Raw genomic sequence first — 16,196 nt, forward strand, 5'->3', positions numbered from 1 at the left:
GTCTGTCTCTCTGCTGTACATCTGTAGTATGCCAAAAAAAATGAACCTCTCCCTTCTGAGCAAAACACTGAGGAGAACGTGTTGCTTATCGCTTGGCACCAACTGCGGGAGGAATGTGTTGCGCACCTGTTGAGGGGTGAATCCAAAGTGTCGATGACAAGCGGTCAAGTGAGTGTGAGAATAAGTACTGTTCCCTGCAGACGCTGGCAAAAGCAAAGGAAATGGCAGGTGTCGGAAAGGCACAGAGTTATCTATGCTCTAACATCCTTACAGCTGTGTTGTTGATAGCGACAGGAAATCGTCAGGAGACGGGCCAGGGTGATGGCATTTGTCGTGTCATCTCGTATGGTGTGCCTAAGCCCCTTACTATAGCAGCTCATGTCACTCCTCGGAAAATATCAGATTTGAATCTTCCTTTTTCATCCACGTCAACTCAAGGCTAAAATTCATGTGTGGTTTGGGCCTGGGCCAACCAAGCATCTTGTCAAACTTAAGATGTCCGTTTCAAGATGTTTAAGGGATGGTCCAAGGCACCTGTCTTGTCAATCGTCCAAGTAAAGCTCAAACTCACTGACACTGACAAATGCTATCGCATTAAGTCAGCCATTGCTCAACGTCTTTCTTGAATGAGGTGAATTGTGGAGTCAGAAACTGTAGAACAAGAAGTGGTGTCTATATCATCATGACCCTCAGGCATTACAAACAGACACAGAGACAGAGGGGTAGGTGGGTGATAGAGGGAGGGGGGAAAGAGAGAACATGGAAAAGAAAGAGGAGAGGGGAAGAGGCAAAGAGAAAGAAAGTGTTAGTAAGTGAGAGATCAAGCGAGAACGACAGAGCAACAGTGACAGAGGGAAAGCGAGTCAGCGAAAGACGTGTTTGCTGCTAGTGCAGGGTCATTCCATGTCATTTCAGAAATCCAAAGCAGGTCAATAGTACCAATTGCATAGCATTTTCGCTCTTCATATCCAAATCATCTACAGTTGAAGTCAGAAGTTTACATACACCTTAGCCAAATACATTTAAAAACTCAGTTTTTCACCATTCCTGGCATTTAATCCTAGTAAAAATTCCCTGTCTAAGGTCAGTTAGGATCACCACTTTATTTTCAGAATGTGAAATGTCAGAATAATAGTAGAGAGAATAATTTATTTCAGCTTTTATTTATTTCATCACATTCCCAGTGGATCAGAAGTTACATTACACTCAATTAGTATTTGGTAGCATTGCCTTTAAATTGTTGTTGTTTTTTAACAAACATTTTGGGTAGCCTTCCACAAGCTTCCCACAATAAGTTGGGTGAATTTTGGCCCATTCCTCCTGACAAAGCTGGTGTAACGGGTCAGGTTTGTAGGCCTCCTTGCTCGCAGCTTGCTTGCTTTTTCAGTTCTGCCCACACATTTTCTATGGGATTGAGATCAGGGCTTTGTGATGGCCACTCCAATACCTCGACTTTGTTGTCCTTAAGCCATTTTGCCACAACTTTGAAAGTATGCTTGGGGTCATTGTCCATTTGGAAGACCCATGAGCGATCAAGGTTGAACTTTCTGGATTGATGTCTTGAGATGTTGCTTCAAAATAGCCACAATTTTTCTTCCCCATTATGCCATCTATTTTGTGAAGTGCACCAGTCCCTCCTGCAGCAAAGCACCCCCACAACATGATGCTGCCACCCCTGTGCTTCACAGTTGGGATGGTGTTCTTCGGCTTGCAAGCCTCCCCCTTTTCCCTCCAAACATAACAATGGTCATTATGGCCAAACAGTTCTATTTTTGTTTTATCAGACCAGAGGACATTTCTCCAAAAAGTGGCTTCTTCCTTGCTGAGCAGCCTTTCAGGTTATGTCAATATAGGACTCATTTTACTGTGGATATAGATACTTTTGTACCCGTTTCCTCCAGCATCTTCAGGCATTTGGAAATTGCTCCCAAGGATGAACCAGACTTGAGGTCTACAATTGTTATTATGAGGTCTTGGCTGATTTCTTTTGATTTTCCCATGATGTCAAGCAAAGAGGCACTGCGTTTGAAGGTAGGCCTTGAAATACATCCGCAAGTACACCTCCAATTGACTCAAATGATGTCAAATAGCCTATCAGAAGCTTCTAAAGCCAGGACATCATTTTTTGGAAGTTTCCAAGCTGTTTATAGGCAACAACTTCTGACCCACTGGAATTGTGATACAGTGAATTATAAGTGAAATAATCTGTCTAAACAATTGTTTGGAAAATTACTTGTGTCATGCACAAAGTAGATGTCCTAAATGACTTGCCAAAACTATAGTTTGTTAACAAGAAATTTGTGGAGTGGTTGAAAAACTAGTTAATGACTCCAACCTAAGTGTATGTAAACTTACAACTTCAACTGTATAAGTAACATAATTGAGTTACACAATAATTTTTTCGATACTTTGGGATGATTTGAATATGAAGCTTGAAAATACTAATATAGGTATTAGGTACCATCATTTTGGATTTGTGCTACAAATGCTAAAAAGTTAGCATTTGACACCGTGACCGACAAAACCAAAGCATAGGTTGCTGTCATAAGCAGTCTCTGGACAAGTTACACAGTAAGCAAACCAATATATACAGTGGAGCAAAAAAGTATTTAGTCAGCCACCAATTGTGCAAGTTCTCCCACTTAAAAAGATGAGGCCTGTAATTTTCATCATAGGTACACTTCAACTATGACAGACAAAAATCCAGAAAATCACATTGTAGGATTTATAATGAATTTATTTGCAAATTATGGTGGAAAATAAGTATTTGGTCAATAACAAAAGTTTCTCAATACTTTGTTATATACCCTTTGTTGGCAATGACAGAGGTCAAACGTTTTCTGTAAGTCTTCACAAGGTTTTCACACACGGTTGCTGGTATTGTGGCCCATTCCTCCATGCAGATCTCCTCTACAGCAGTGATGTTTTGGGGCTGTTGCTGGGCAACACGGACTTTCAACTCCCTCCAAAGATTTTCTACGGGGTTGAGATCTGGAGACTGGCTAGGCCACTCCAGGACCTTGAAATGCTTCTTACGAAGCCACTCCTTCGTTGCCCGGGCGGTGTGTTTGGGATCATTGTCATGCTGAAAGACCCAGCCACGTTTCATCTTCAATGCCCTTGCTGATGGTAGGCTTTGTTACTTTGGTCCCAGCTCTCTGCAGGTCATTCACTAGGTCCCCCCGTGTGGTTCTGGGATTTTTGCTCACCGTTCTTGTGATCATTTTGACCCCACGGGGTGAGATCTTGCGTGGACCCCAGATCGAGGGAGATTATCAGTTGTCTTGTAGGTCTTCCATTTCCTAATAATTGCTCCCACAGTTGATTTCTTTAAACCAAAATGCTTACCTATTGCAGATTCAGTCTTCCCAGCCTGGAGCAGGTCTACAATTTTGTTTCTGGTGTCCTTTGACAGCTCTTTGGTCTTGGCCATAGTGGAGTTTGGAGTGTGACTGTTTGAGGTTGTGGACAGGTGTCTTTTATACTGATAACAAGTTCAAACAGGTGCCATTAATACAGGTAACGAGTGGAGGACAGAGGAGCCTCTTAAAGAAGAAGTTACAGGTCTGTGAGAGCCAGAAATCTTGCTTGTTTGTAGGTGACCAAATACTTATTTTCCACCATAATTTGCAAATAAATTCATTAAAAATCCTACAATGTGATTTTCTGGATATCTTCTCGTTGAAGTGTACCTATGATGACCTATGACGAAAATTACAGGCCTCATCTTTTTAAGTGGGAGAACTTGCACAATTGGTGGCTGACTAAATACTTTTTTTGCCCCACTGTACCTTTGTAATAGTGGTCAGAATCTGGTAAGGACGCAGGATGGGACATAAACATAACTTCAATGACAACTGTATCTGAACAGGGGGAAGAAAATGTCACCAACCTCACATTACAATGGATGACGAAACAATACCCGAGCTGCAGCTCCATACTCCTTGTCAGACAGAGAACTGATAATATATACTCGTTGTGGGATTGGTGTGGGCGGACAGTGGTTGACTTGACTTTTTCTTTGGATTCCTTGTCCCTACTCATTGTTAGAAAACAGTTTGGTCCAAATCGAATATTAGGGACTATAGTTATGGAATATTACATGAATCCTATAAATTAAAATGGCCAATTTGGATGCAATCAATTAGCTCAAAGAGATCTAATTATATTTCAACACAATAATGTTGCAAGAATGTAATCTTATCTGTTTCTAACAGAAACAATATCAGAACAATCTGAGATGGTTGGTTTCGAGGTGGAACGACCCTGTAGAGACCTCCACTCTTCCTCTGCCACAACTGGGGCCTGGGAGGCCTGGTGTCATTTAGCAGGACTCTGATATGTTCTCAGGTGTCAGGAACATAATTCCAGTGTGATGATGTACTGGGGTCCCCACGGCTGAGCTAGGCATAGGGTTACCAAGCTGTCCAGAGAGCACCATCACTCCCTTTACTCCAAAACTGCAGGGACTGGATGAAAGCACCAGTGTGTGTGGGCGGGCGGGGATGCACCAAGGGAGGAGTGCCTTGTGTCATACCGCAAAATGCATTTAAGACACTTTACCTTGTTCTGAATATCTGTTTGATTCTGTTTAATGTTGATGTATTACAAATACAATGCTTAGACACAAATACCTGCTATAATATAACTTTGCTGACAACACCACCACAAATACTTCAGGTTTTAGTGTGAATTGTTGAATCGCTCCTCCGTACAGGGACAAGGTTTCACCGTCACCTGCAGATACTTAGGGGGCAAGCGAGGGTGACATAACACAAACAGTGGGCTAATTGGGCCCAATTAAGTCATTCCGCAACACAACCCAGAATCTGTCAGTCCCGACATCTAGATCCCCTCTGGCCCTCCGATGAGACACAGAGTTGGGTTACGGCATAGACACATTGAAATCCTTCTCAACAACTATCACCCTTAGTCAGTAACAGCAATGTTAGGAGATACTGTACATTCTGTTGAGTTATGAATGACAGCATGATACAGTAGGGTTTATCACTGCTGGGGGAGGTGAACGTTCCTACAACATTTGTTAATTTTCCAATGGAGCCCTTACTAACTTTCTGGGAATGAAGAGGTGATCAGACATGTTTTGCTGAGTTTAAAGGAGGGTGGAGGGTAAGATGAGTGTTTACCTCGCCAGACATGTCCGGAGCCAGAGAGATGAGTGGCCACAGAGAGGAGTAGATACCGAAGAACACCACCCACAGGCTGATGCTGCCCCAGATGGCAATGTGACTGAACTGGAGGAGACAGAGAATGTTACTTCCTTTTGTCTTTACATAAATAGAGTGTTGGCAGTGAGAGTTCCAACAGTAAATACAGATTACTAACCATCTTATTGTAGAGTAATTATACAATGACTAAGTTATTCTGCTAGTAGCTCTGCTGAAAAGCCTATGTCATGTGAATGGTGGCCAGGAGTGGCAGGAGGAAGAGGAAAAGCTGGATGGAGCATTATTATGGACCTTTGAAGATCTGCCTCTGTTACAATTGTCTGTGGTACCATAACAGAATGACGATGAAAAGACAAGATATTGTAGTGAGAGGAGAAAGCCTACCATAGTCCACGATGAGGTCTCCAGGCCAGCTTTAAGGCACACGGTGATGACCACAAACTAGGAAACAGAACATCAATGTTAAATGCTAAACCAACATCTTCCTCACCATTGAGAAGTCAAAATCAAAGTCAGAAGTTTGACAGGAAAAGGCACATTTTTTATATGACAGCTAAATGTGTATTCCTTAGTTTAGAACTTGAAATACTGTTTGACTCACACATATTTGATCAAAACATAGTAATGACGCTCAAGACAGTCAAAAAAAAATATATATATATTCAAAACAAACTGAAAAATAATCTCACAGCAAGACGCTGAGGCTAACACAAGGTTACGGATAGACAGACAAAGATGTCTTCATTCTCAAAGCTAAAAAAGCAGAAATACAACACTGGTTATCAGTCAGGGGAAGGCTGAACTGACTGTGTGCTCATCCAAAAGAGACTCAGGCTGTGTCCCAAATAGCACCCTATTCCCTTCATAGTGCACCACACACACACACACACACACACACACACACAGGTGCCATTTGAGACACATACTTACTGTATAAACCATGTTGCCTAAGAGGAGATAGTCCGGGGTCTTTCCGTTGCCAAAGACCGTATCTGTGAAAAATATGAACATGAAAAGCTTTTAGACGTATGGTCATATCCCTCTTTGCTAGTTCCACTAGACCAGAAATGTGAAATCTCGGCTATGGAGAAAACTACCAAAAGACTGTCTGCATTTATTTGATTTCACCTTTATTTAACCAGGTAGGCCAGTTGAGAACAAGTTCTCATTTACAACTGCGAACTGGCCAAGATAAAGCAAAGCAGTGTGACACAAACAACACTGAGTTACACAAGGGATAAACAAATGTACAGTCAACACAACAGAAAAATATATATACAGTGTGTGCAAATGTAGTAAGATTAGGGAGGTAAGGCAATAAATAGGCCATAGTGGCAAAATAATTACAATTTAGAATTAACACTGGAGTGATACATGTGCATGTAGAGATACTGGGGTGCAAAGGAGCAAAAAAACAATATGGGGATGAGGTAGTTGGGTGGGCTATTCATAGATGGGCTGTGTACAGGTGCAATGATCGGTAAGCTGCTCTGACAGCTGATTCTTAAAGTTTGTGAGGGAGATTTGAGTCTCCAGCTTCAGTGATTTTTGCAATTCGGTCCAGTCATTGGCAGCAGAGAACTGGAAGGAAAGGCAGCCAAAGGAGGAGTTGGCTTTGGTGATGACCAGTGAAATATACCTGCTGGAGCGAGTGCTACGGGTGGGTGCTGCTATGGTGACCAGTGAGCTGAGGATAAGGCGGCATCTCAAACGGCACCCTATTCAGTCTATAGCACACTACTTTTGACCAGAGCTATATGGACCCTGGTCAAAAGCAGTGCACTATAAATGGAATAGGATGCCATTTGGGATGCACCCTGTGAGTACTGTATGTGCAGGCGAGCATCATTCCCCATTAGAGATACAACACTGGACATAATGGCCCATTAGAGCAGTGAGATGTAACACTGGACATAATGGCCCATTCGAGCAGTGAGATGTAACACTGGACATAATGGCCCATTAGAGCAGTGAGATGTAACACTGGACATAATGGCCCATTGGAGCAGTGAGATGTAACACTGGACATAATGGCCCATTAGAGCAGTGAGATGTAACACTGGACATAATGGCCCATTGGAGCAGTGAGATGTAACACTGGACATAATGGCCCATTAGAGCAGTGAGATGTAACACTGGACATAATGGCCCATTAGAGCAGTGAGATGTGTGTGGACATGTTTAACTATTCTTGTGGGGACCAGAAGTCCCCACAAGAAAAGTAAATAAACAAACATTTGAGTTAGTCCCCACAAGGTCAAATACTATTTCTAGGGGGTTTAGGGTTAAGGTTAGAATTAGTGTTAGAATTACATTAAGAGTTAGGAGCTAGGCTTAGGGTAAGAGTACGGATTAGGTTGAGGGAAAATAGGACTTTGAATGGGACTGAATTGTGTGTACCCACAAGGTGAGCTGTACAAGACTGTGTGTGTGTGTGTGTGTGTGTGTGTGTCCATTGCATATGCTTAATGGAGCAACCTGATGGAGGAATCAGGAAGCAGTCTGGACTATGGTTGATGTGACCAGTTAAGCCAGGTTATTATTGAAAACAAAAACAAGAATTAGTTCAGTAATCTTTGACAAATAAAGTATTCAAATCAAAGCAAACTGCTACTCAAATACCGGTAAAGGCACGGGTCAACTCTTTGTTCAGTAAAAAAAAAATGGCTCATTGATTGTACTAGCAACATTTACTTCAATACCCCCTAACTTCTGAGCATCCTCCAAATTCAACACATGGGCGTGCTTTGGGAGAGTGTTAGGGCGGGAGAGAAGAAGAACGAGAGAGGGAGAAAGAGAAGAAGAAAGAGGGAGAGCAAGAGACTGGCTCCTTTTTGCTTTCGGCTAGTCACATACCTATGTGTGCTTCGAAGCCTTGCTGACAGCCTGTCAGTCAGACTGAAGGGGCTTCACTCTTCGCTTTATTTGGAGAGCAGGCCCAAACCTGTGTGGTCCTCTGGCTCCACCAGCCAAGACTCCATCGACTCAAAGATACCCATTCTCTCAAACCTGAGCCTTACCACAGTCTGAGAATTGTAGCTACTTGGCCATATAGTGAAGTGTGAGCTGAACAAGGGAACTTGAAAGTGTGTGTGTGTGTCTATGTTTGAGTGTGCGTGCGTGCCAAGCATGCCAATGTTTATAATTCATGAGGTTGTGGGTAAAAAAAGAAAAGTAATCAAGATAAGGTATGCGTTAACTGGCCTCATTCTACCCAGAGCATGTAGAGACTAGAAATCCAGGCTCAGTTACAAATAACAAGGTGCCAGATGAGTCTCTGGGAGGTTAGGGTCTCTAGGAGGTCAGGGTTAGAGTCCCTGGAAGGTCAGGGTTAGAGTCCCTGGAAGGTCAGGGTTAGAGTCTCTAGGAGGTGCTTACCGTGCTGGAAGGCTGTGAGGGGGACCCAGAAGAGGATGACCGAGTGGAAGAGGCCATTCAGACAATGGGCCCAGAAGACCTGCAAGGAGGGGGGAGAGAAGGATGGAGGAGAGAGGGGGTTGGGTAGGTTTGGGGGTTCCAGGGAGAAAAGGAGAGGAAAAAGCATGAGAAACCCGTTGGCCGATCCAACCCGCCTAGCGACCACTGACCTTGGCTCTTTGTCCCGGCTCAGCAGTTGGCTAAGTGGCGGTTTTGTAGGGCCTCCTCTCTGAATGGCCACCCCGCTGACACACACTTTGTATATCCTCCTGTGTGTAGGACTGGAGAAGAGGGTGCAGGCATGTGTGTAGGTTTGGTGTGTGTGTGCACGTAAGTCGGACTATGTGGGGGGCAGGATTTCCCTTTCCCTGTCCTTTCCTGTAGACCCCCCCCCACATCAAATTTCACCAGCCTTTCATATGCAAATTTAAGATCAGGGAAAAAATAAATGAAGAGGGCACTGAACAAGCACAAATCAATCTGAAAACATGGAGAAGTTGACATGTTTGACGTGGATTAACTTGTTTTTACGGTAATTAGTAAGAAGCTGGAAAAGAAGGGGCACACAGTAGTTTGTGTGTTTCCACACAGGCGACTGTACAGTATGTGTGTGCTGTTGGTGTGTGTTTGTAGATTTTGGATGAGCCGTTTAAATCAATAGTCCCTCTCCCAAACCACAGTGTGTCAAATGTACATTATGCTCGGATGTCGCCAAACACAACACTAAAGGGTGATGTAGCATGAAATGGCCGTGAAATCAACTCCGCCAAAAAAGTATATTCATGCCCCCTCGTTCACATACCCTGCACCACTAAAAAAGTATATTCATGCCCCCTCGTTCACATACCCTGCTCCACTAAAAAAGTATATTCATGCCCCCTCGTTCACATACCCTGCTCCACTAAAAAAGTATATTCATGCCCCCTCGTTCACATACCCTGCTCCACTAAAAAAAGTATATTCATGCCCCCTCGTTCACATACCCTGCTCCACTAAAAAAAAGTATATTCATGCCCCCTCGTTCACATACCCTGCTCCACTAAAAAAAGTATATTCATGCCCCCTCGTTCACATACCCTGCTCCACTAAAAAAGTATATTCATGCCCCCTCGTTCACATACCCTGCTCCACTAAAAAAGTATATTCATGCCCCCTCGTTCACATACCCTGCTCCACTAAAAAAGTATATTCATGCCCCCTCGTTCACATACCCTGCTCCACTAAAAAAGTATATTCATGCCCCCTCGTTCACATACCCTGCTCCACTAAAAAACGTATATTCATGCCCCCTCGTTCACATACCCTGCTCCACAAAAAAAAGTATATTCATGCCCCCTCGTTCACATACCCTGCTCCACTAAAAAAGTATATTCATGCCCCCTCGTTCACATACCCTGCTCCACTAAAAAAGTATATTCATGCCCCCTCGTTCACATACCCTGCTCCACTAAAAAAGTATATTCATGCCTCCCTCGTTCACATACCCTGCTCCACTAAAAAAGTATATTCATGCCCCCTCGTTCACATACCCTGCTCCACTAAAAAAGTATATTCATGCCCCCTCGTTCACATACCCTGCTCCACTAAAAAAGTATATTCATGCCCCCTCGTTCACATACCCTGCTCCACTAAACAAAAAGTTTAAATAGATTTTAATAAAACGGGGTGGCGGGGGAACACTTCACTCAATATTACCTTTTTAATTCCTTTTTGGCAGGCAGCAATACTAAATTATTTTCACACTTCCTTGTACTCCAACTTGTTTCCCTTTAGTGAAGATTCCCTAATGGTGGATCTGTGTCATGTGTAGTTAAGTCAGCATTTGGGGATTCTGTGGTCGGAAGTTACGTCTGGGGATGCGGATTATTTGTTGTACAAATGCGAAAATGTCTCAGTATTTCTGCAAAAGATAAATAAATAAAAAGCAGGCTTCATACAAAAAAAACACTAGTGAGCACTAGAAACAGATGAGGAAACCAAGTGTTGTAGTCCACAGGTGGGGAGGGGAACAGGAGGAGAGGAGGAACAGGAGGAGTGTGTCTTGTTCGGGCTCTATGGCATACCTTGGCCTCTCTGGCATGACCTTCTCACCTTAACAAAACAAGAGCCCTTAGTCCCACCCCTATCCCCCCTTACTTCACCTCCCACCCTGCCAACAGGCCCCCACGCTGGGGTAGGAGCACCCCCCTCTCTATGTGGTTCAATGTGTGACAGATGATCTCCAATGTTACAACTACACGTTTAAACCCAATTAGCCTCCCACTGGCAACAGCCCCAACTCACCCTCCAACACAACAGTGTGGAACAACAACCCCTCCTCACTCTGCCCAGCACAACACAGTGTGGAACAACACCTCCTCACATCACCCTCCTCACTCTGCCCAGCACAACAGTGTGGAACAACACCTCCTCACATCACCCTCCTCACTCTGCCCAGCACAACACAGTGTGGAACAACACCTCCTCACATCACCCTCCTCACTCTGCCCAGCACAACAGTGTGGAACACCACCTCCTCACATCACCCACCTCAACAGTGTGGAACAACACCTCCTCACATCACCCTCCTCACTCTGCACAGCACAACACAGTGTGGAACAACACCTCCTCACATCACCCTCCTCACTCTGCACAGCACAACACAGTGTGGAACACCTCACATCACCCTCCTCACTCTGCCCAGCACAACACAGTGTGGAACACCACCTCCTCACATCACCCTCCTCACTCTGCCCAGCACAACACAGTGTGGAACACCACCTCCTCACATCACCCTCCTCACTCTGCACAGCACAACACAGTGTGGAACAACACCTCCTCACATCACCCTCCTCACTCTGCACAGCACAACACAGTGTGGAACAACACCTCCTCACATCACCCTCCTCACTCTGCCCAGCACAACACAGTGTGGAACAACACCTCCTCACATCACCCTCCTCACTCTGCCCAGCACAACAGTGTGGAACAACACCTCCTCACATCACCCTCCTCACTCTGCCCAGCACAACACAGTGTGGAACAACACCTCCTCACATCACCCTCCTCACTCTGCACAGCACAACACAGTGTGGAACACCTCACATCACCCTCCTCACTCTGCCCAGCACAACACAGTGTGGAACAACACCTCACATCACCCTCCTCACTCTGCCCAGCACAACACAGTGTGGAACACCACCTCCTCACATCACCCTCCTCACTCTGCACAGCACAACACAGTGTGGAACAACACCTCCTCACATCACCCTCCTCACTCTGCACAGCACAACACAGTGTGGAACAACACCTCCTCACATCACCCTCCTCACTCTGCCCAGCACAACACAGTGTGGAACACCACCTCCTCACATCACCCTCCTCACTCTGCACAGCACAACACAGTGTGGAACAACACCTCCTCACATCACCCTCCTCACTCTGCCCAGCACAACACAGTGTGGAACAACACCTCCTCACATCACCCTCCTCACTCTGCCCAGCACAACAGTGTGGAACACCACCTCCTCACATCACCCACCTCAACAGTGTGGAACAACACCTCCTCACATCACCCTCCTCACTCTGCACAGCACAACACAGTGTGGAACAACACCTCCTCACATCACCCTCCTCACTCTGCACAGCACAACACAGTGTGGAACACCTCACATCACCCTCCTCACTCTGCCCAGCACAACACAGTGTGGAACACCACCTCCTCACATCACCCTCCTCACTCTGCCCAGCACAACAGTGTGGAACACCACCTCCTCACATCACCCTCCTCACTCTGCACAGCACAACACAGTGTGGAACAACACCTCCTCACATCACCCTCCTCACTCTGCACAGCACAACACAGTGTGGAACAACACCTCCTCACATCACCCTCCTCACTCTGCCCAGCACAACACAGTGTGGAACAACACCTCCTCACATCACCCTCCTCACTCTGCCCAGCACAACAGTGTGGAACAACACCTCCTCACATCACCCTCCTCACTCTGCCCAGCACAACACAGTGTGGAACAACACCTCCTCACATCACCCTCCTCACTCTGCACAGCACAACACAGTGTGGAACAACACCTCCTCACATCACCCTCCTCACTCTGCCCAGCACAACACAGTGTGGAACACCACCTCCTCACATCACCCTCCTCACTCTGCACAGCACAGTGTGGAACAACACCTCCTCACATCACCCTCCTCACTCTGCCCAGCACAACACAGTGTGGAACACCACCTCCTCACATCACCCTCCTCACTCTGCACAGCACAACACAGTGTGGAACAACACCTCCTCACATCACCCTCCTCACTCTGCACAGCACAACACAGTGTGGAACAACACCTCCTCACATCACCCTCCTCACTCTGCCCAGCACAACACAGTGTGGAACACCACCTCCTCACATCACCCTCCTCACTCTGCACAGCACAGTGTGGAACAACACCTCCTCACATCACCCTCCTCACTCTGCACAGCACAACACAGTGTGGAACAACACCTCACATCACCCTCCTCACTCTGCCCAGCACAACAGTGTGGAAAAACACCTCCTCACATCACCCTCCTCACTCTGCCCAGCACAACACAGTGTGGAACACCACCTCCTCACATCACCCTCCTCACTCTGCACAGCACAACACAGTGTGGAACAACACCTCCTCACATCACCCTCCTCACTCTGCCCAGCACAACACAGTGTGGAACAACACCTCACATCACCCTCCTCACTCTGCCCAGCACAACACAGTGTGGAACACCACCTCCTCACATCACCCTCCTCACTCTGCACAGCACAACACAGTGTGGAACAACACCTCCTCACATCACCCTCCTCACTCTGCACAGCACAACACAGTGTGGAACAACACCTCCTCACATCACCCTCCTCACTCTGCCCAGCACAACACAGTGTGGAACACCACCTCCTCACATCACCCTCCTCACTCTGCACAGCACAACACAGTGTGGAACAACACCTCCTCACATCACCCTCCTCACTCTGCCCAGCACAACACAGTGTGGAACAACACCTCCTCACATCACCCTCCTCACTCTGCCCAGCACAACAGTGTGGAACACCACCTCCTCACATCACCCACCTCAACAGTGTGGAACAACACCTCCTCACATCACCCTCCTCACTCTGCACAGCACAACACAGTGTGGAACAACACCTCCTCACATCACCCTCCTCACTCTGCACAGCACAACACAGTGTGGAACACCTCACATCACCCTCCTCACTCTGCCCAGCACAACACAGTGTGGAACACCACCTCCTCACATCACCCTCCTCACTCTGCCCAGCACAACAGTGTGGAACACCACCTCCTCACATCACCCTCCTCACTCTGCACAGCACAACACAGTGTGGAACAACACCTCCTCACATCACCCTCCTCACTCTGCACAGCACAACACAGTGTGGAACAACACCTCCTCACATCACCCTCCTCACTCTGCCCAGCACAACACAGTGTGGAACAACACCTCCTCACATCACCCTCCTCACTCTGCCCAGCACAACAGTGTGGAACAACACCTCCTCACATCACCCTCCTCACTCTGCCCAGCACAACACAGTGTGGAACAACACCTCCTCACATCACCCTCCTCACTCTGCACAGCACAACACAGTGTGGAACAACACCTCCTCACATCACCCTCCTCACTCTGCCCAGCACAACACAGTGTGGAACACCACCTCCTCACATCACCCTCCTCACTCTGCACAGCACAGTGTGGAACAACACCTCCTCACATCACCCTCCTCACTCTGCCCAGCACAACACAGTGTGGAACACCACCTCCTCACATCACCCTCCTCACTCTGCACAGCACAACACAGTGTGGAACAACACCTCCTCACATCACCCTCCTCACTCTGCACAGCACAACACAGTGTGGAACAACACCTCCTCACATCACCCTCCTCACTCTGCCCAGCACAACACAGTGTGGAACACCACCTCCTCACATCACCCTCCTCACTCTGCACAGCACAGTGTGGAACAACACCTCCTCACATCACCCTCCTCACTCTGCACAGCACAACACAGTGTGGAACAACACCTCACATCACCCTCCTCACTCTGCCCAGCACAACAGTGTGGAAAAACACCTCCTCACATCACCCTCCTCACTCTGCCCAGCACAACACAGTGTGGAACACCACCTCCTTACATCACCCTCCTCACTCTGCACAGCACAACACAGTGTGGAACAACACCTCCTCACATCACCCTCCTCACTCTGCACAGCACAACACAGTGTGGAAAAAACAGACGTTCCAAGTGCCTAACGAATACTAATGAAATCAATAAATACTTTAAAAAAAATTTATTTAACCTATTATTTAACTAGGTAAGTAAGTTAAGAACAAATTCTTATTTACAATCACGGCCTACTGGGGAACAGTTGGTTAACTCCATTGTTCTGGGGCAGAACGTCAGATTTTTACCTTTTAACCTTGGGGATTTGATCCAGCAACCTTTCAGTTACTGGCCCAACGCTCTAACTACTAGGCTACCTGCCACCCCCGAATGTTCATAATCATTTGTCACAGTGAAGCCTCACTCCCCTCCCCCCACTTCTACCCCCCTCCGCTGTATCCCGGCGAGTTTCGAAGAACACCAGTGTGAATGCCTGCCTGTCCTTGTTCGTGCCCAGGCTAAAGGATTCAGGCCCATTGTGCAGCGCCTAATTGCTTAAAAAAGCATGAATGCATGTACTTTATATCGAGCCAAATATTTCCAGTCCTCACCCCTTCCTCTTTAATGCTGTTGCACAGAGCGGGGGGGACAGTGTAATTACTGGTGGCCACATCAGGGGACTGAGGTTTATTAGAGTGACTGAAGTGTCAAGAATATGTAATTAAAAGTGAAAGGGGCCACAGTGGTGAAAGGGGGCCCAGTGGCGAGGGCAGGCGACGTCTTAAATAGTTCACACCCTTCCCCTGCCCCCTTCCTCAACACAAATGCCTTTAATTCACCCAGACAGTATCTGTTTGTGTACAAAAGACCCAGGCGTGCAGAAAGAAAGGGGATTCGGGCAAATTCCTGCTGGATTTTTGGCACCTCGCCTAGTGCCATGTGGCAAAGACAATATCAGAGGGAAAGAGTTGACAGTCCATTTAAAACACAACGGTGACCTGGACAAGTCATTATTTACATGTGTTAAGAAATTACTGGTCAAACAAAAATGGAGGAAAACCAATATGAATCAACAAGTCAGTTTTTTCAGAGACTGTGGCCTGTCTTGCACAATATCATCCTGCTATTCCCTGGAGGGTCATGTAACACTGGGCCATACGGAGCCCTTCTCTCACCCAGACACAACTAAAAGCTATGAGGGGGAAATGCCGGCTGTGGTCCGTGGGTCACTAACTGAGGTGACTGGCCCCACGCAGGCCAACTTCCCAGGGTCGAGAGAGACCAGTAGACTGGGGTTGTCTTATTTACAGTACTTAGGCCAAGCTCTGCCAGACTAGGCAGAAGGACTCCAGTGCAAACAGGCCCTTGCTTAAACAAATTGCATAATTTTCCACATTGGATGCCATCACACCCTGGCAGAAGAGCACTCTTCCTTTACACCCC

At 46.6% G+C, this 16,196-nt stretch overlaps 1 protein-coding gene across 6 annotated transcripts in view; it reads right to left on the minus strand.

The window, feature by feature from the left end:
• atp8a1 (ATPase phospholipid transporting 8A1) overlaps window positions 1-16,196 on the minus strand; it is a 193,421-nt gene that overhangs the window by 18,126 nt on the left and 159,099 nt on the right. For all 6 annotated transcript variants that reach the window (XM_031798420.1, XM_031798419.1, XM_031798418.1 and 3 more), the window contains 4 exons: window positions 8,568-8,646; window positions 6,120-6,181; window positions 5,574-5,630; window positions 5,148-5,255 (listed from right to left, as the gene is read on the minus strand). In XM_031798420.1, coding sequence (XP_031654280.1) covers window positions 5,148-5,255; window positions 5,574-5,630; window positions 6,120-6,181; window positions 8,568-8,646 — 306 coding nt within the window. The remainder of the gene's footprint in view (window positions 1-5,147; window positions 5,256-5,573; window positions 5,631-6,119; window positions 6,182-8,567; window positions 8,647-16,196) is intronic.

Source organism: Oncorhynchus kisutch, linkage group LG19 (genome assembly GCF_002021735.2).
Source record: "Oncorhynchus kisutch isolate 150728-3 linkage group LG19, Okis_V2, whole genome shotgun sequence".
Lineage (NCBI taxonomy): Eukaryota > Metazoa > Chordata > Actinopteri > Salmoniformes > Salmonidae > Oncorhynchus > Oncorhynchus kisutch.